At 45.5% G+C, this 20351-nt stretch overlaps 1 protein-coding gene across 2 annotated transcripts in view; it reads right to left on the bottom strand.

Annotated features, from left to right (window-relative positions):
• Positions 1–14194, bottom strand: part of ARHGAP42 (Rho GTPase activating protein 42) — a 328893-nt gene extending 314699 nt beyond the window's left edge. The window contains exon 1 of one of the 2 annotated variants that reach the window (XM_075546492.1): positions 13556–14194. In XM_075546492.1, the coding sequence (XP_075402607.1) occupies positions 13556–13709 (154 nt within the window). In that variant the 5' untranslated portion in view covers positions 13710–14194. The remainder of the gene's footprint in view (positions 1–13555) is intronic. The other variant, XM_075546491.1, reaches the window with a different exon arrangement.
• Between the last annotated feature and the right edge of the window lie 6157 nt (positions 14195–20351).

The following is a 20351-nucleotide window of genomic DNA, read 5'->3' as shown; positions in this document are numbered from 1 at the left end:
TGGGGGGCGGGGGGGGGGGTCGTCCATAAAAAACTCTATGGAATCGATGGCACTCAGCTACCACTACAGACTGATCAGACCCAGAACACAATAGTACAGCCTTGATAGAATGGGGGCGGGGGACATAATATAAACCTCAAAACTTGTAAAATAACAACCAGATGTCCTGACCTGGAAGAACCCCCGGAAACCACCCACCTTGACCTTTAACCTGGAGCCACTCCCAGAAGTCCCTTTCCAGCAGGAATGTGCTCTTAGAGGAATCAACTATATCAGACCAAGAAGGCAGCATTGGTCCCAAAGCAAAGATAAAAAGGCAAGAAGAGGTAAAGAAACTGGATGGGTACAAATGGGTAAACCAACCCACTGTTTTCCCAAGGGGTTTCTGAGGCTGTGATTATGGAAGCACAGTGCCTCATCTTTCTGTCAACGGTTGGCTAGTGAGTTTGAACCCCTGATCTTTAGACTAGCAGCCCAAAGCTTAACCCACTGGGAAGCCAGGCCTCTTTGGAAACAAGGCAACCAGGGTGTTAATGGGGTGATAACTGACATCGGCCAGGCTAGCAACCAATGTGACCCAACAATCTGTGTAGAAACTGCTCCTGCAGAGACTAGTTTTGCTAAGACAATCTTCCACCTAAAGCATTAAGAAAAAAATGGAAAGAAAATCAACCGTATGGCACACAGTCCTAACACACATGGGGTTGCCATGAGTAGACATCGATAACTGGACAAAGGCTCTCATGGTAAAGTGGGCCCTGAGGAGACACACAAAAATGGAAACTTCAGAGAGCTCACCTTTCTAAGATACTGCAATAAGATACCCTCATTTCATTTCTTTCACTTGTCAGCACCCACTCAGTCCCCGATCCCAACAATGAACTACAGATAGAAGTCTGTGGACACTGGTGGTAGGCCCCTTCGAGAAGATGTGTGCATCCTCCTGGATCACGCCTGCGTGTTCTGCATCACCAAGTTCTGTCACTGATTCCCCCTGGCATCATGGCTGGCGAGCGCCTTAAACAACTGCTTCAAGAACAGAGACCGAAGCTGTGCGATAGGGCGGAGCTGCTACCACAGAAAGACTTTGTAGAAAGGCCATGCTATTCGAGGGATTTAATAAGAAAATGGATCAGCACATGAGGGAATACCAACACTCTGTGAGTCAGAGGAAAGTTGGGGTCCGAAAAATAGTATTCTTTAATTAAATGGAGTTGCTGAGTTTTAGTTGGTTGCCCTCAAGGTGTCCTCAGTTGCTTCCGACTCACACGGGCCCCGCGTAAAACAACGCTGTCCTGTCTCATGCCAGCCTCCCACTGCCGTAGAGTTTGAGTTCACTGGTGCAGCGCCTGTCGCTCCATCTCGCTGAGAGGCTCTCGGCAGCACCCATGGCCCCTCTACTTACCACACGTGCTGTCCTTTTGTAGAGACGGGTGCCTCCGAGCACATGTCCAAAGCAGATGAAACGAAGTCCCGCCATCCTCACTTCTAAGAAGCATGCTGGCCGTACTTCCTCCAGCACAGAATTGTTTCCTCTTCTGAATATATCCACTACTCTCTCTCAAAGCCATAGTACAAAGGCATCAATTCTTCTTTGGATTTCCAAGTCCACTGTCCAGCCTAGCTTGGGTCAGGTCCACCTTAGTTCTCCAATGTCCTCTTTGCTTGTTAATGCTCCACAGAGATCTTTTGCGGCAGATCTGCCCAATACAATCGGTCATTTGATGTATTACTGCTGCTCCCATGGGTTTCGATTGTGGATCCAAGTAAAACAAAAAGGTTGACAACTTCAATGTCTTCTCCATTTATCATGATGTTGCCGACTGGTCTAGTTGTGAGAATTTGGGTTTTTTTACTTGTTTGGACTGAGGCACAATCCATAGTGAAGGCTGCAGTCTTTCATCTACGTGCCCTCACGTCCCTTCACTATGAGCAAGCACATGGCATCTGCGCATCAACAGCTCCTCATCTTTGCCCAGCCCTGACGCCGCCACACTCCTCTTCCTATGTCCGGCTTCTTGGACTGTTTTCTCAGCATGCAGATTTGGTTTATTTTACAGTGTGGTTAATAGTACATTAGCATGGTGATTTGGTTTTAAGGCTGTTTGAATCACATAACCATAAAAATGATGCATCTCTGTGTTTATTGTACATACTTACTTTACCTATCACAATAAATAGCTAAATCGATATTCGGATCCATGAACATTTCTTTCCCCCCCCCTTTTGAAAGTTTGAGAAACAAAATAATAAATAATTTATAAATTATCAAGGGTTCATGAGAAAGGGAGGGTGGGGGAGGGAACGAAAAAATGAGTTGATACCAAGAGCTCATGTAGAAAGAAAATGTTTTGAAAATGATGAAGACAACATATGTACAAATGTGCTTTCACAATGGATGGATGGATGGATGGATGGATGGATGGATGGATGGATGGATGGATGGACGGACGGACGGATGGACTATGATAAGAGCTATACGAGCCCCCAATAAGGTGATTTTAAAAATAAAAAGTTTGAGGAACAAGGCTGAGTGATCAGCTTTGGAAAATCTGGGGTGCAAGGCAAGACTGAACAGCATTTTGCTCTGTTGTGCACAGGATCACCTCGCATCGATGGCATTATAAACATCATGGAAAGATGCAGCTGTCTGACCCATAAAGACTTATAGGCTCAGAGGCCCTGCATAAGGTCACCGTGAGTCAGGACTGACTCCGTAACCGTGGGTTTGGCTTCCACAAGTTAAAGGGGATCTAAATAAAGGTAGTCACGGGTTCATGATGAAGTTTCCTAAATCCTAAGGAGGCTATGAGCAGAAGAATTTTCTTGTGTTTTCATTTTCATTGCCCTTGCCTTTGTTTTTTTAAATCATTTTATTAGGGGCTCATTCAACTCATACATACATCAATTGTGTGAAGCACATTTGTACATTCATTGTCCTCATCATTCTCAAAACATTTGCTCTCCACTTAAGCCCCTGGCATCAGGTCCTCATTTTTCCCCTCCCTCACTGCTCCCCCCTCCCTCATGATCCCTTGATAATTTATAAATCATCATTTTGTCATATCTTGCACTGTCTGACATCTCCCTTCACCCATTTTTCTGTTGTCCATCCCCCAGGGAGGAAGCTATATGTTGATTTAGAAATCTAATCTTTCTTCGTGAGTGTGTGTGTGTGGGGGGGGGGGTGTCACATGAGAATGGAACCATCAGCAAATTGCATGTTCAGGTCTTGTTTGGAGCGCATATTACCAATGACATGATGTACAGATATAAAAGCACCTTGCCGTTAAACTGGAATATATTGTTCTGGGGGCTGCCTTTAATTGAGCAGTTTCACCCTAAGGCAAAAACAAAGAAAGGGACCAGTCATAAGAATGAAAGGACAAGTTCCTGAAGGGCAGGGTAGAGGGAAAACGGCTGCTAGCCTCTTCCCACGCAATCACTTCCGTTCCATGAGTCCACAATCCGGTCACACAAACGCCCACGGGGTGGCCTAGTGGATTGTCCACTGGGCTGCTAACCACAATGTCACGATGAGGCTCTTGACTCCCGTAAAGAGTTACAGTCTCAGAAACCCACAAAAGTATTCTTACAAAGTTCATTTTACCTAGGGCTGGCTCTATGGACTCCAAAATACAAATTTAAAAGTTAAAAGGAAATTACAAACCAACAGGCAGTTATTTGGGGGAAAACAAAACAAAACATGGAGATAACCGCATGCTTTAAAATCAGCACAGGCGTGCACCACGGCTGTCCCCTTTCATCCTACTTACTCAATTTGGATACTGAGCAAAAAATCCGAGAAACTGGATGATGGACAAAAACAGGTTAACAGCATTGGAAGATTCATTGCCAGTATGCGAATGACATAACCTTGCTAGACCAAAGACTACGGCCTTCAGCAGAGACGACACCTCGATGCCAAGGAAACTAAAATGTCCTAAACCGGGTCAATTAACAGCATTATTATGAGAAGCGGAGAAAACATTGGAAGTCGTCAATTTGATTGGATCCACATCAAGGCCCATCAGGCAGCAAACAAGAAACCATATTGTATTGAGCAATTCTGCCACAGATTTAAAGACCTAGCCCTGGGGACACAGTGTGTTCCGCGTTGGGGTACTAGCCAGTGGGTCAGCAGTTCAAAAGAGCCAGTTGCTGTGCTGGAGAAGGACGAGGCTTTCCACTCCTGGAGAGATTGACATCCCCCGAAACCCCCAGGGGCCTCCTCCCTTGTTCCACTGGGTCACTATGAACCAAATCAAAAGCAATCCGTCTAGTTCAGAATTTGGGTTTACAATATTAAAGGCAAAATGCCACTCACTCTGAAGCCAACAGCACACCTGAGAGAAGCCAGGATACTTCATATAACCTCACCTCCATGTGAGAGCTGCATAAATTATAATGAAGGTTGGAGAACTAGTGCATTTGAAACTAGGGTGTTGATAAAGACTATCGAATGCACCGTGGACTTTGTCTTATAAGTACAATCAGAAAGCTCCTGCAAAGGGAGGATGGAGAGGCTGTGCTTCACATGCACAGGTTCCCAGGAGAGATCAGCCCTTCAAAAGGACATCTTGCTTGGTCAAGCAGAGGTTCAACGAAAGGGAGCGAGACACTCCCTCCCATCGATGCGATGAACTGACACCGTGGCTGTCAAAACAGGCTTTAACATGGCAATGATTACGAAACAGGCGCGAGACAGGGCAATGCTTCATTCGGATCGACAAGGCGATCTGAAAAGGGTGGTGAAATTGTTCCATTCAATTTTCATTTCCTTTTCCCACAAACTTTTTCAAGACCCTGGTACACGGGGTCACTGGTACACTACGAGTTAGGACCAATTTGGCGAACCTAACAACAATCGGTTAAGGGAACAAAGTCTATAAAATAACCATTTGAAGCATCTCCACACCCTGTCTGCTGGTGTACAGCAACCAGTTGTACAGGACTCAGCAGAGCTGTCCCACAGGGCTTAAGGCTGCAAAGCTATGTGGAAGCAAATTGCCTCATTTTCCTTCAAGAAAGGCCAGTGTGCAGGAGCCACTGCCCAAGGATGGTGTGTAGCAGCTCAATGCTTACCTCATTGTGCCACCAGGGTTCCTTTTGAATCCTAGCATACAAGCTAAAACCCTACTCCTCAATATCAGAAATATGTTCCTTAGATGTCTTTATGGACTGTTACAAACTTTAAAAACCATTCCCATGGCAAGTAAAATATTTGCTATTATGTGAGATGGAAAATACAGTCACTGACTCACTTGATGGGCAACAAAGATAATTTCAAAGTCATTTCAAAAAAAGAAAGAAGCTGCTAACCTCCACAAATAACAGTGAGACTTAACATTTGGGGGCACAGGAATTTGAATCAAAAGTTTCTATCTAAGTGACCAAACTCCATCAGCCTCCAAAATAATGACATCAAAAAGCAATAAAAAGTTCTAGGTCCCGTGGAATGAGGCTTCAAGATGACCACATGAGCTTCATAAATCATGGACATTCTTGGTCTTGTTGGACCCTTGGCAACGAGTCAATGAAGGAGACTTCCTACAAAAAAGCACCATCTGCCCAGCTTCCATTATCAATTGATAGGAAAGTTCCTCTCCACTAACACAACTTGGGAGAAGGACTGGGCTTTCTACTCCCACAAATAGTTACAGTCTCAGAAACCCACGCGGGGGGGGGGGGGGGGGGAGGGGTGTCGCTATGAGTCAGCAAGGACTCACAGGCAGTGAGTTTTGTCCACAAAACCAAAAGACCCAAGAGCTTAGTGTAGGCTTCCTGAAAGCATCTCACCTAAATTTGGTCTTAGAACAATGGGACATGAAAAACTAGCCTGGCAAAGCACAAGAAACCGTACTGAATCGGGTCACATGTTTGCTGCTCCAGTGCAGTGACCGGTGCACCACAGAACCAAGCACTGCCTGATCCTGAATCAAACTCCCAACAGTGGTTTGAACCCCTGGTTGCAGCCACTGTGTCAGTTCATCTCCGTGCAGGTCTTCTTTCTTTTCATTATGGAAAAAGATGGCCCTTTCTAGGGACTCGTCTCTCCTGATAACATGTCCAAAGTATGTGACGTGAGCTTTCACCATCCTCAGTTCTCAGGAGCACCCTGGCCGTATACGTCTTCCAAGACAGATTTGTCCCTCTGGCGGTCCACGGTACTTCCAAGAGTCTTCACTGACATCATAATTCAAAAGTGTCAAGTCTGCGTTCTTCCTTAAGCATTGTCCAGCTTTCACATGCACATGAAGTCGATGATGGCACCATGGCGTGGGTCAGGCACAGCTTGGTCTTCAAAGTGACAGATCTCTTTGCTCCTCGGTACACGGGGTCTTGTGCAGCAGCTCCGCCCAATGCAGTGCAGGTTTGATGTATTGACCGCTGCTTCCGGGAAGGTTGGCGGGTGTAAGCAAATTCAATCAATTGATCCAATTGTGGGGATTTTTTGCTTTCTTTACTTTGAATTGCCATCCATCAGCAAGTGCTTCAAATCTTCTTCACTTTCAGCAAAGCGGTATCATCTGCATCTCCCAGGTTGTTCAGGAGGCTTCTCCCAACCCGATGCTGGGTTCTTCTTCATGCGTAGTCCAGCTTCTCAGATGATGTGGTCATCATACAGATGGGGACCAGACGCAACTGATGCAAATCTTTTCTGATTGCAAACCAAGTATTATCTTCTTGTTCTGTTTGAATGATTGCCTTTCAGTCCATATACAAGTTCCACACGTACCTGATGGAATTTTCTGGAATTCCCATTCTTCAATGTTATCCATCGGTTGTTATGATTCACACAGAAGAATGCTTACACAGGCAAGCATCTTTCTAGTACTCTCTACTCTCCATCAGCCAAGGCCCATCTGATGTCAGCAATGGTAGCTCTCATCTTCTTCTGAGTCCAGCTTGAATTTCTAGCAGCTCCCATGTTCTGCTGCAACTGTTGTTGTTGTTGATTAACTTGAACATGATTTTACTTACATGTGATATCAATGATATAGTTTGAGAATTTCCATATTCTGTTGAATCTCTTTTCTTCTGAATGGGCACAAATGGGGGATCTCTTCCGGTGGAACAACCAGGTCTTCCACATCCCTTGGCATAGACTAGTGACCGCTTCCAGCACTGCTTCCACTTTTTGAAACATGTCATGGTATTCTGCCCACCTTGGGACCCTTGTTTCTCAATGATGTCTGCAGAGCAGCTTGGGCCTCCCCGTTCAGGGCCATAAGATCTTGATAGTATGCTAGCTCCCGAAATGGCTGAACCTAGACGAATTTGGGGGAAGCGGTGACTATGCGTTCCTTCCATCGTCTTTCCAAGCTTCTTGCCACATGCAGTTTCTGCCCATGGAATCCACTGTTGCCGATCAAGGTTTGAGATTCTTCTTCAAGTCCGTCAGCTTGAGATAAGCTGGCCATGTTTTTGCCTCTGGGTTTTCTAACTCCAGGTCTTTGCATATTTCAGTATTATACTCTGTTTTCTTGGGTTGCCCATTGAAATTTTCAATTTAGATCTGTCATTTCATCATTTTTCGCATTTGCTTTAGTTACCATATGTTAAAGAGCAACTTTCAGAGTCTACTCTGACATCCACTTTGGTCTCTTCTTTCTTGCCTGACTTTTAATGACCTTGTACTCTCTTTATATATGATGTTTTTTTAACTCATCCCACAAACCAGCTAGTCTTCAGTCATAAGTGCTCAATGTGCCAAAATGGTTATTTTGTCAGAGTGGATGTGAATATCAAATCTGATTATTCAAGTATTAAGCATCTTAAATATAAAACTTAAAACTTAAATCATGTACTTCAATATCTTTATTCATAAGGACACTCTAGAAAATCTGAGAAATCTACAGCCTGAACCACAGATCAAGGAGCACGTGTGACTCGTACTATTCCACACAGCCATGCACGTATTAACCATGAAATCACATACAAACATTTCCATCAGAAAGTGTATGTATTAGCATGAGTGGAAAGAGTATATGTTACTTAAAAAGGGACTGCTTATGGTCAGCTAAGAATGATTATATTAAAAAAATATTTAATCGGTAACAAAAATATCTGCAGAGTATTAAAAAACTGCAACGGAGATTAAAATAACTAGCTGCCAGCCAGTTTAATCTGACTCATAGCACTTCCAAATCCGTCAGAATAAAACTATGCACTATCATGTTTCCAATCGCTGATTTTTTCAAAAGTAGCTTGTAGGGCTTTCTGCTGAGAAGTCTCCTCTCAGTGGGCTAGCACCTAAAATTCTTCAGTTAACAGATGAATGCCTTAACCTTTTGCACCCAAGAACCCCAGGTAGTGGGTAAGAGATACCTTGAGTGGATGCTGAATCAGGGTGACCCCCTGTGTGTACAGAAAGTTAGGAATGCTGGAAATGTCCTCATGCAAGGAGAAAAACACTGGAATCAGAGAGAATCAGGAACGGAGGAAGGAGTTTCCCTGAGATAAAACCAGGCAGGTCCCAAGTCCTTTAAAAGATACCCCATTTCCAGAGCTGAGCAGGCATTTAGCAGCTGCAGCTGGGCCTCAGAGCATCCTGTCCTCCCCAAAGGACAGAAGGTGGCCAGAGGGAAAGACGAAAGTACCTCAAGTGACTTCAAGGGATCCTTTGCTCCAAAATCTCTTTCATTTGGCAGCTGATGTTAAGCATTCTTTTAACAAGGGATAAAGTAGTTTCCTTCCAACAGTAAAGGAAATAAATCAAATATTAAAGGAATACACTCTCATAACTAACGAAAAAAACAACAACAAAAAAGATAGCAGGGTGTATATTTATCTACATGTGCAAGGCCAAATTAATGAAACAGGTTTATATTTTCAAGAAATGTACCCATTGGAGATTTCTTCACATACAAACGTCAGAACAAACCTATAAAAATGGGAATCATCTTATTTTGCAAGGCTAGGCTTTAAAAAGCAAAATAAAGCATGTAATATCACAATTAAAATAATGTGCACGTCTGCATATCTACCTATCACCACTTTTTATTTTCAGCTTTTAAAACAAGAGAGTGGAAAGGCAAGAGGTTCCGCAAACAGTTGGATCACCATGATGCTCCAGCCCCAGAGCATGTCTGGGAGCGGCACAAGAGGCAGTTTGCTCATAAGGAACACTTACCTTCTCTGGGCAAAGAACCTTCCACGGTGGCCATTGTAGCATAAGCTGAGAGTCAAATCCCAAGGTGGGCAGCTCACAGGAGAAAGAGCAGGCTGTGTGCTCCCCTAAATGCAGAGTCTTGGGCACCCTACTGAGCTGTTCTACTCTATCTTACAAGAAGGCTCTGAGGGGGCTCCATTCCTCATTCCTCGGCAGTTAGTTTGTTGTTTTGTTAGGGGATGGGGAGAGTGAAAGGGTCAATGTTAACATGTAAAGACCAAATGATAAAAATGGAAAATAAATAATGCCATCACCTATATGCCCTCTTGATCCATTCATTAGGCTACTGAACTTTTCTGAGCCTCAATATTCCAAATGAAAATGATTGGGAAGAATAGAGCCAACTCATTTAGTTAGTCTACTGTTTTACAGAAACTTCAGCAGCTAAAGTTGATCTCAGAGAGTGTCTTTTGCAGAACAGTGGGCAGTTCCAGCTATAGTTACCTTGGGTAGTTAGTATGCTTGGTTGAGGGACCCTTTTGCAAGAGACATGCTCCACAGGTGAGTACAGAGACCTCCACCCAGAATGGACTAACAAGAAAAAAATAAAAGTTGATCTCAGAGAGGTCTGAAAAGCCGGCCCCAATCCCAACCATGTGGACACTTTCCCCTTCTCCGAGAAGAATTTATTTCAGAGGACAGCACTGAATCTGCAGCTCTGGGAGAGGGACATATCTGATTGGAGCACAAAGAAGCAAATGAAGAGGGAGGAGGAGAGCACATCCTGGACCACCAGGCCTTGAAGACGATGTTCCCACTCAGAGTAGCCAGTCCACAGAGAAGACCACATGATCAGCCCCACTTTGGGACAGGACATCCCTCACTGACCCATAGCCCTACAGGGGACACTAGAGACACAGTGTGGGAATTGTATCCGATCTGATCCTGAAACACCAAGGCAAAACACTAAGGGGGTGCAATAGAACAGGAAGGGAATGGAGCAGCAAGGTCCCCAGGGAATGCCCAAGGTGGAATTTGGGGCCAGGGCTTGGTGCCCCAACAGACTGGACTGGAAAACACTCCTAAAGGCCAACAAATAGTCCTTGAACTAACTACAAGCTTTTCTTTCTGGAGTTTTGTTTTGTCATTGGTTTGTTGTTGTTGTTTTGTTGTATATTGTTGCTTGGTTTTGCTCTACCTTGTTTTTGTGCATGTTATTATCTTCGCAGGTCTGTCTAAATAAGATAGGCTGGATGAACAACCTGGAGGAGAAAACAACGGGATTCACAGTTCCAGGGGGACATGGGAGAAGGGGAGGTGGGGGAAAAGTAGTGGTGTTAACAAACCCAGGGGAAAGGGAACAACAAGTGATCCAAATCGATGGTGACGAGGGTGTAGAAGGCCTGGTAGGGTGTGATCAAGAGTAATATAACCAAGAGGAATTACTGAAACCCAAATGAAGACTGAAGACTGAGCATGATAGTGGGACAAGAAGAAAGTCAAAGGAAATAGAGGAGAGAGCTAGGAGGCAAAGGGCATTTACAGAGGTCTAAATAAAGACATGTACACATGTAAATATATTTATATATGAGGATGGGGAAATAGATCTATGTGCATAAATTTATAGGTTTAGTATTAAGGTAGCAGATGGACATTGGGCCTCCACTTAAGTACTCCCTCATTGCAAGAATACTTTGTTGTATTAAATTGGCATTCTATGATGCTCACCTTCCCGACACAATAGCTGAAGACAAAGTGGGTACATACGCAAATGTGGTGAAGAAAGCTGATGGTGCCCAGCTATCAAAAGATATAGTGTCTGGGTCTTAAAGGCTTGAAGGTAAACAAGGGGCCATCTAGCTCAGAAGCAACAAATCCCACATGGAAGAAGCACACCAGCCTGTGCGATCACGAGGTATCGAAGGGATCAGGTATCAGGCATAATCGGAACAAAAAATTATATCATTTTGAATGGGGGAAGAGAGTGCGGAGTGGAGACCCATAGCCTATTTGTAGGCCACTGGCCATCCCCTGACAGAAGGGTCTCAAGGATCAGACGAACCAGTCAGGGTGTGATGTTGTAGCAATGATGAAACATACAACTTCCCTCTAGTTCCTAAATGCTTCCTCCTCCCCACCTATCTTGATCCCAATTCTACCTGGGAGGGTAACCTCCTCCCTGGGGGAAGGACAACAGAAAAGTGGGTGAAGGGAGACATTGGACAGTGCAAGATATGACAAAATAATCATTTGTAAATTATCAAGGGTTCATGAGGGAGGGAGGGGAAAAATGAGGAGTTGATGCCAGGGGCTTGGGTGGAGAGATGTTTTGAGAATGATGAGGGCAATGAATGTACAAATGTGCCTTACACAATTGATGTATGCATGGACTGTGATAAGAGTTGTATGAGCCCCTAATAAAACGATTAAAAAACTCTCTTAAATAAAGTTGATCTCTGTGTATACACCAAGTGGAAGAATAAATTGTGTCTGCTGTTTGTTTCGTAAATTGTCGTAAAAACCATATCAGCAGTGCCTTCAAATGCAGAAATTAAACAAATAGGGTCATAGGATATCTTTTCCTTAGCCTAGTTAATTAATGAGGGGGCCTGCTGGAGTAGTGGGTCATGTCTTGGGCTGCTTAATTGCATGGCCAGTAGTTCAAACCAACCAATCTCTCGAGTCGTTCTGGTCAAGATTTACAGACCCAGAAACCCTACGAAGTGATTCCACTCTGTTCTCCAAGGTCGCAGTGCATCCGAATCAGCTCCATGCAGTGGCTTAGTTGGGTAGGGTAGGGTCAAGAACACAGGTAATAAGCAAACATTTTAGAACTTGGAATGGAAAAACAAAGTTTGGGGGCACACTGATCTTCTACTCGACTAAAAGCCAACGCTACCACTGTTACATGTTTCAAAGTACAGGTCAGATGCTGCTCTTTTCTCAGTTTCAGACACACACACACACACACACACATCCCCATCTAGTTGGTACTGACTGTTTACTTGACATGCACAAAGATGTGGCCCTTGCATACATCCTTGGGCGTTGTCAGAGCATGCAAGGCCTATGCTCTTTGTAAAATTACCTATCACTCATTTACCCAACTCCACAGCCGCTCAGTCAATTTCAACTCCATGAGACCCGAGGGGACAGCACAGAACTATCCTGAAGGATTTCCAAGGCTTGGTGGCACCGTGGTTGCAAGCTCGGCTGCGATCTGCAAAGCGGGCAGTTCAAAAACCACTATCTACTCCTTGAGTGAAAGACCGGGCTTTCCACTCCTTTAAACAGTTCATCTTGGAAACTCATAGGGGCACTTCTGCCCTATCCTGTGTGGTCACTATGAGTCAGCATGGACTGGAGGGCAGTGAGTTTGGGTTTTTTTAGTTTGTTGGTTTGTTTGTTTGTTGGGGGTGGGGGGGGCTGTCTAGAAGCAGACTGCCAAGTCTTTCTCCAACTATGCGCATTTGGCCTCAAATGCGAACCTTTCTGTGAGCAGCAGAGCTCTTTAACCAGTGCGCCACTAGGGCTCCGTCCCTGGGATATTAGAGATCAGAAAGCCCACGTTTTCTTTTCAGTGGCTGCTGCATTCAGAAGTCTCTAGGACACTGCAAGCAGCTGCTGAGAAAAGGAACAAGCTAAGCCTTCTCGTCTGGTCCTGCCATTCCTCCCAGGAGAAACAGTTTCGGTTACTCTCTTAAGTTTTTGTAATTAGAAGATAAGATCCTGAGAGCGCCAGCGAGAGGAAGCCGGGCGGTCAGACAGTGTGTGGGAAAGGGGCCGGGGAAGCCCAGAAGGGCAATCTTGGCCTTTAAGATCATGAGAAATTCTGACTTGCCCGAAGCCACCGAGCTCCCATCTCCAGCCATTCCACCAGCACTAGATAACAAGGCAAACCACAAACTGAGACGCCGGGCCAACGTGCCAGTTTAAAAAGAAACCTCCTGAGTCCCACGGTGCTCAGTCATCTTACTGAATGGGAAAGGGGCGAAGGTCTTCATTAAACTTTTTTTTTTTAGTAAGACCAACTGATTGAGTGTGGACTACGAAGTTACTGATAGACGCGAGAAACGGATACTTTTTTTTTAACTCAGTTATTTTGCTCTAAGACTTAACTCTCTTGGCACAGTGAAAGTAACAAAAACGAGCCACAGTGGTTCCTAACCTAGTCCCCAAAGGGCTCTTTCCCCAGATGGATGTGAAGGACACGCGCTGGTGCCCGGGGGGGGGGGGGGGGGGGGGGGGAACGTTCCCTCCGGCGGAGCTAGGCAAGTCCAGTGAGGACGCCCAGGACACCTCCGAACAAACTTGGTGGGCCACCAGCAGGGGAGCTCTTCCGCTTTTGTCCCCAAACCCATTCAAACAAAAGAAGCTGCCCTGTCTCAGCCCCGCGGTCCGCACCCCGCGGGGTCCCCCGGGCGCCCCGGGCCGACTTACTTCGCAGCGCGCCGATGAGCAGCGAGCCGTCCTTAATGAGCTCCTTAATGAACTTGTTGGTCCGCTCCAGCTCAATCTCGTGACACTGCAGGCGCTCTCGGAAATCCGGGCTGTCCAAGTAGGAATCGCTGAACTCCAACGTGGGCAGCCCCATGGCCCCGGCGCGGCTCGCGGCGGCCGGGGACGCGGGTGGGCCGGCCGGGCGCTGGGGGACACGCGCTGCGAGGACGCGCGGGGAAAGCGCCGCGGACACGGGGCCCCGCGCGCCGCCTGCGCCCTGCGCCCTGCGCCCGCGGCGCGCCGACTCCTCGGAGCTCAGGCTGCGGCCGCCGCGGCGGGGCGAGCGCCGGCTGCCGGGCGGGGCACGGGGCGGCTCCAGCCGTGCTGGTCGGGACGCATGGTCGCGCCCGGCTCCGGGGGGCTGCGGGGCTCCGGGCCGCGGCCGGAGCAGGCGAGCTTCTCTGGCGACGCGCGCACACTTCCGGCACCTCCGCTCGGCGACTCTCTGGACAGGGGCTCGGGCGGCGAGCCAGCAGCCCAGCCTCGGCTCCGGGCGGCCGGGGAAGCCCTCCCCCTCGCCGGACGCACGCTCAGAGGGCTAGCGAGTCGGGCCCGGCCACGGAGACCCTCCTCCCAGGGCGCCACGCTCCCGGCCCTCGCCGCCACCCCGCCCCTTCGCCCAGTTACCCTCCTGCCCCCACCCACCGGCCAGCGCTGGGCTCCCAGACGCCCAGCGCCCTGGTGCCTCCTTCCGGGGCCTGGGACCTTAACCCTGTCCCCTCCTGGGCGCCGGGCTCCCGCTCGCCCACGGTGACACTTAGGGGTGGTCCCCCTCCAGGAAAATCGCCCCCTCCCCCTCCCCTCTTCTCACCACGCACTCCCTAGGGAATGGCCCGGAGAGAGAAACAGCAAGGTTAGCCCTCCCTACAGTTTGGAATGTCGTGGTGAAGCCTGGGAAGAAGAGTCTATGTTCTAGCATTCCTTTAGACTTTATTCCACAAGTGTCCACTGGCGGTAATAAAACTTCCAGGTTCTAAAGCTCTTCTGCCTCTTTCCTGCCGCTTCTTTCAGACTTCATGGGTTTCAGAAAGGCAAGGTTTTTCAGAATTCAAGGAGAAAATCTTAGTAGGCTTTGGTTTGCTTTGTTCTATGTTGCAAGCTCCTGGGAAGCAGGGAAGATGCTAGGCCATCTTCTGTCCCCGAATATGCACCTCGGACCTCGCTTCTTCTGAAAGAGGACCTATCTGAAGCACAAGCACTGTCGTCTCTCTCGTGCACAGTGTCCATAGAGAGGCGTGAAGAGTTTTAAACTGTTGAAATGGTCTGGAGTTCTGAATGAATGATGTGTACCCAGAGGGTAGTTTATTCTTTCCGCGATAGGCATTCGCTTAATAAATGCCTGTTCTTCTGAAAAAAACGAATGAAAAAGAAACTGTTACTTTACATCTGTCCTGCTATCGTCTATAGGCTTTCTGAGAACTCGAGTTATTTTTCTTAAGGATCTGCTTTTAATTTCTATGTTTTCATTGCTTTGTCCATTTGAACCATCTGTTTAAAAGCTCTATTCAACAAAGCATGGGAAAAATTCCATTAAAGTGTTTTACATTTTTCCCTGTTAAGTTTCGGGGGTTGTCAAGATTTTAGTTTCGAATGGTTAATAAAGGGGGGGGTATATTTTAAAATAGCATTTTAAACTATGATAAATAAATTTATTTTAAACTATGATAAATTTTAAACTATGATAAATAAATTTATTTGATTTAAGTTATTCTGAGCCCATTGTCCATACTTTTATTTTTATCTCTCAATGTATTGGTAGAATAACCAATCACTAATGCCACCACTGAAGTCATTTTAATTCCAATATTCTGGTTTATGTCTGTCAGTGAAACATTTTGCTGGGTTGGAGAGGGGTGCAATCATGGATTCTGTCAGTTAATGATGCACCATGAAAAGCAATGAGGGAGGTGTTTTTACATCTCTTCCTTACACAGCCTAAAAGACAAGGAAACAGTGATGCCAAACAAACAATTTCCCTTCAACGTTCGCTATGTTGATGCTCCAGAGGGCTAAACCTAATGCCAATTGCTCCGAGATGTTTTTCATTAAATCAAGGTCCTGTGATTAATTTTTTAGAAATGCATCCACCGTCTTTGAGAAGCAGCATTTAATATGTTGAGTGTCAGTTTCCATTTTTCTTTAAAAGTCTTACATGCCAGGACAGATTTATTCTAGATTCTAAGATAAGGGTGACTATTTAGCTATTCATGTATGTAACTGCACGACGTAAGCCTGCTGCGCTCACTGGTAACATCTGCCTGGAGAAGAGATGTATATAGAGGAAAGGGAAGTTAAGCGAGGCATTATGCCGTCCTCAAGAAGTTCTCCGAATAGAAAAATATGGAAAAATAGAAGCCTAGACCACATGAGGCAGAATGTGCTATCTTCTGGGAGTCTTGCACGGACCATGGAATCAATGCCAACTATACATGTCATGTCCTTGTCACTATATTTGAACTCAGATCCAACGTTACATTTACACAGAATCAGGACTCTTTCTTTACTGTCCACCCAGCAGTGGCCAAGTCCTGTAGGTTATAATCGACTATTTTCCTGAGGTGCATTCAGGATTAGTCATGACTTGGTTCTGTGATTCATACTTTAATTATACCTGCTAGTCAGGCTCTCTCGCTCATGCTACAATAACCCAGCTACTTGTGAGACACCAGAAATGCTTGTGCTTTGAGGTGGATTGACTGTAGGTTCTGTAAGGTTGTTTTCATATATTATTCTTCCCACCATGGTAATTGAATCACATTCTAAGAGAATGTACACTTTGAAAATAAAGCATTGTCTGGGCCGCAAAGCTTGTGTTCATAGGAAATTTTAATGAACTGAAATGTAACCTTTCCAAAAAATTTCCACTTCACAGCGCATGGCCCTGTCTGCTGTCTGGTGAGCTGCACACATCTCATTGGCTCACACACCGCTTGGCATGGTTACTGGCACAGAGAGATAGCTCTGTTTGTGCTCGCCGTTCCCAAGTGGGATGTGTGAAGCCTTGTTTGTTTATATTTAAGAGAATTTTTTTTTTAAAAAGCAGTAGGACAATAAACTAATATATGGGTGTTTGAAACCTGGAAACTTTTTTCTTGGCCTACATTATGTCTGGCACTCAAGCCTGGCACTGATGTGCTCTATAAATGTTTGTATTGATGCATGTGTTTCGTGAGTCTGAAGAGGACTTTATAAATCAGTATCGGACATATGGGTTAATATGGGACTTATGCCCTTGGACTGGACTGGGTTGGGATACTTTCGTAATCTACAATTACCTTTTATATAAAACTCTCTTATACACACACACAGACACACACACAATGTTTGTACTGAGTTGTTATTACTTCTCCATTTGTTATATAAACTTAGGCCTCCCAGACTCAGATGCTTGGAGGCCAAGGTTAAGCCTGGTAAGAGATGACTAATCTGCAAGCAAGTGTCCCTAAAAAGACTATGGGTGCTCTTCTCTTGAGCCCTTCCTCTGGGGAGAAGGCAGTGCCCTTTCCGATCCATGCATTCCCGCTGGTACCTTTTCTCAAAGTGTACTCTTTGAGGACAGATTCCCTGTCTCTCGACTTCAATCTTACATCTCATCTGGGATAACAACACTGCCCCAAATCTGTGTTGTCCCTAGGGTTGGTGCATCCACGGCTGTACCTCATACTGTTATACCCACCTGACTTCCGTGGACCTCCTCCCATACCTGACAATAGGGAATCCTTCCAAAAGACCAAATCCGCTGCCACAGAGTCCGTTCCAACCTCTCACCCCTTTAGGACAGAGCAGAGCTGTACCTGTGGGTTTCCTACACTCCCTCTTTGGGGGAGTAGAAAACCTCACCTTTCTCCCTCTGAATGCCTGGTGGTTCGCTCGTAGTTAGCAGAATGACATGTAACCCACTGTGCCACATGGGCTCCTAGGGAATCCTTAGTAAAAACTATTAACAGTTTTAATTAGAGAATACTATGTGACAATATAGTTGTTAGTCGTTTAAGTATATTTCTTTAAAAACTGTTGTTTTGTAAAATCATTCTAGGTTGAATACCAATGGCATATTAGGAAAGGCAGAAACCCATTTTTAGTTTTCTCTGTTTTTCCTGTAACTACTGTCTTCTTGAAAAAAAAGCAGCTCACAAATGCTACTTACCACAATAATAGTAGAAAATCTGATCCAATCAGCGACCGGTAGACTTTAAAATCACTGGCAGCCAGAGCGACAACCGCATGTGCTTGAGCCGCAAAGGGAACCATGTTGTGGTTGGGTAATATACCAGCTAGGGCTTCAGTACAGTGCCTAGAGTGTTGGAGAATTGTGCTTCATCGGATGTTCAAGCTATTTTTTTTTTAAGAAAGGGTATCAGGACTTTCATCCAAAGTGTGTCCAGGTGAATTTGAATGACCTATCTCTGCCTTAGCAGTCGAGCGTGCTAACTGTTTGCATCCCCCAGGCAGAGGGGTCAGAGGGATGTGCAGACCTGGGCTGTGAGGTCTGCTTACAAGACAGGTGCAGAAGCAGCCAGCAAATCAAGTGAGCCTGAGTCCACCGTCAGAGGGATGAAACGTGGGCACTGCGACAATATAAAGTCTAAGGTGCATTCCAAATCCAAGATTTTGGTAACCACCTTCTGAAGCGCAGGATGAAAGGAAAGAGATAGATAGCTACAATGCCAACCCCTATGTGCAAGGGCTGGGTAAAGAAAGCTTGGCGAGACTGGAAGAGACAGGGAATCAAGAGGCAGTAGAAAGGTAAGAAGAAGAACAAGACTTCAAACTGAGCATTCACAGCGACGAGGAAGAGGAGAAAAATTAGTAGATTTAATTTAGGACGCTTCGTGAAATGTATTTTAAGCATCGATTTTTAAATTTCCATTTGCTATTGCCCCCTGGTGGCAAACCGTGGTGTTTGGTAACTGTGACAGAAGACCAGAGAGAGGAAAGGAGACAAATTAATCAATACGTCTGGAGCGGTGCAGGATACTAAGAGTTCTTAAGAAATATTATTTCATCTAAGTTTGACCACAGACCTGTAAAATAGGTGTTGTTTAAGTATCTGAGTCCTATTTTTAATAGCTAGGGGCATTAAATCTCAAAGTGGTTAACTCTTAAGTTTCCATAATTGGAAGGCAGTGAAGTCAGGATTTCAAAAGAAGCCCATTCAGTTTAAAAGCTCATGCTTTATAAAAGAAAACAAATGCATTCAACAAACATTTACTGACTATGTTATACGGCTGTGCTGCTTGAGATGCTGAAAAGAGAAAGGCAAGCAAAAACGTACCCCGTTCCTGCCCTAATTAAAATTTCAGCCTAATGCGTTATATTGAAAACATTAATCAAGTGGCCACACAACAGCTACTTATTAGCTGTGTAATTTAGGGTGATTTCTCTTTCACCCTCTCCAGCTTCACTAACTATAAAATTAAGGATCATAATGATAATGGTCATCATTTATTAAGTGCTTACAGTGAGCCAGACATTGTCCTGAGTCTCCTACATATTTTTTTGTTTCACTTAGGTCCCTAGCTGAGATGCTTCTATGCCTGTGACTCAGAATCCGGACGAGGAATCTCTTACACCAATGATGAGATTCATTCATGGATAGAGACTTTGTGACGCTCCAGCCAGGTGCACTTAGAGACTCGAAGGTGTACTTGGCAAGGGGTTGTTTTGCCTCCCTTAACCGGATTCTGTGGAGTCAATTAGAGCTCATGGGGACTCCATGGGTATCAGAACAGAACTGTGCTCCACAGAGTTCTCGAGGACTGATTTCGATGACTAGTCTTTCTTTCAAGGGTCCTCTGGTCAACTTGAATCTCCAGTTAGTGGTCAAGGGGTTTGCACCAGGGGCTCATATGTCCCCTACCTTACACTGAAACCCACTGGATTTCCTGCCAACCTCAGGGCACCCCAAGGAGAAAGCAAGCATTTCCGGAGCAGCCACAGTGTCCATCTTCCCAGTCGGCCCACCAATCCTCACAATCTGAACATAAATAGACACTTTGTAACGGGGATGAGTATGCCGTGTTGCAAACAAATGAAAGATAGCTTGACCCCCAGATAAATAGTGAGTGAGAACTGTCATTTAAACCTGCAGCCACAATTAACATCTCTGATTGACAGTTTCATTTTTATGCAGCTCTTTCTCCGCAGGTTGCCCTTTCCTTTTTGGTGTTAAGCTTTAGAGTCTAACGTTTAGATGGTATCTTGTTGGTCTCTGCGTGCCTTGCACATAGCACAGTATCTGCATCCACAAAAGATACCTCATACATGAGATCTGGAATGCACAAGAGCCTTACAATCTTTGGAACTTGCTCCTTGACTTCTCTGGTAGAGGAGCCCGAGCAGATTTACAGGGTCACGGGTTAAGTTTCTCCCATTTGGCATAACGTTCATTCTGTACATGCCGTCTGAGCTCCACCAAGCATGAAAGGATGCATGGGCCTCCTTAGCTGTGCTTCCAGGCAGTGAGTGCGTCTGCGCTCAAACTGCTCCATCCAGCACATGGCACAGGCCACGCAAAGGCACTGACAAATGTGATGAGGGCAATCACAAGCCCAGAACAGCCTCAGGAAGCGAACTCAAATTAACCACATCTGAAACGAGAAGTCATAACTCAGTCCGAAGGCAGCACACTAATGAATGTGATAAGAAGGATAATTGAAAAAGAACAGACCAACTGTCTCTGTGGCTTGACTATTTCAGATGGGGGTCACCATTCTGAAAGAGAATCTGCAACCTT

Source organism: Tenrec ecaudatus, chromosome 4 (genome assembly GCF_050624435.1).
Source record: "Tenrec ecaudatus isolate mTenEca1 chromosome 4, mTenEca1.hap1, whole genome shotgun sequence".
NCBI lineage: Eukaryota > Metazoa > Chordata > Mammalia > Afrosoricida > Tenrecidae > Tenrec > Tenrec ecaudatus.
The sequence above is the reverse complement of the archived record's forward strand: the minus strand, read 5'-3'. Positions and strand labels throughout refer to the sequence as shown.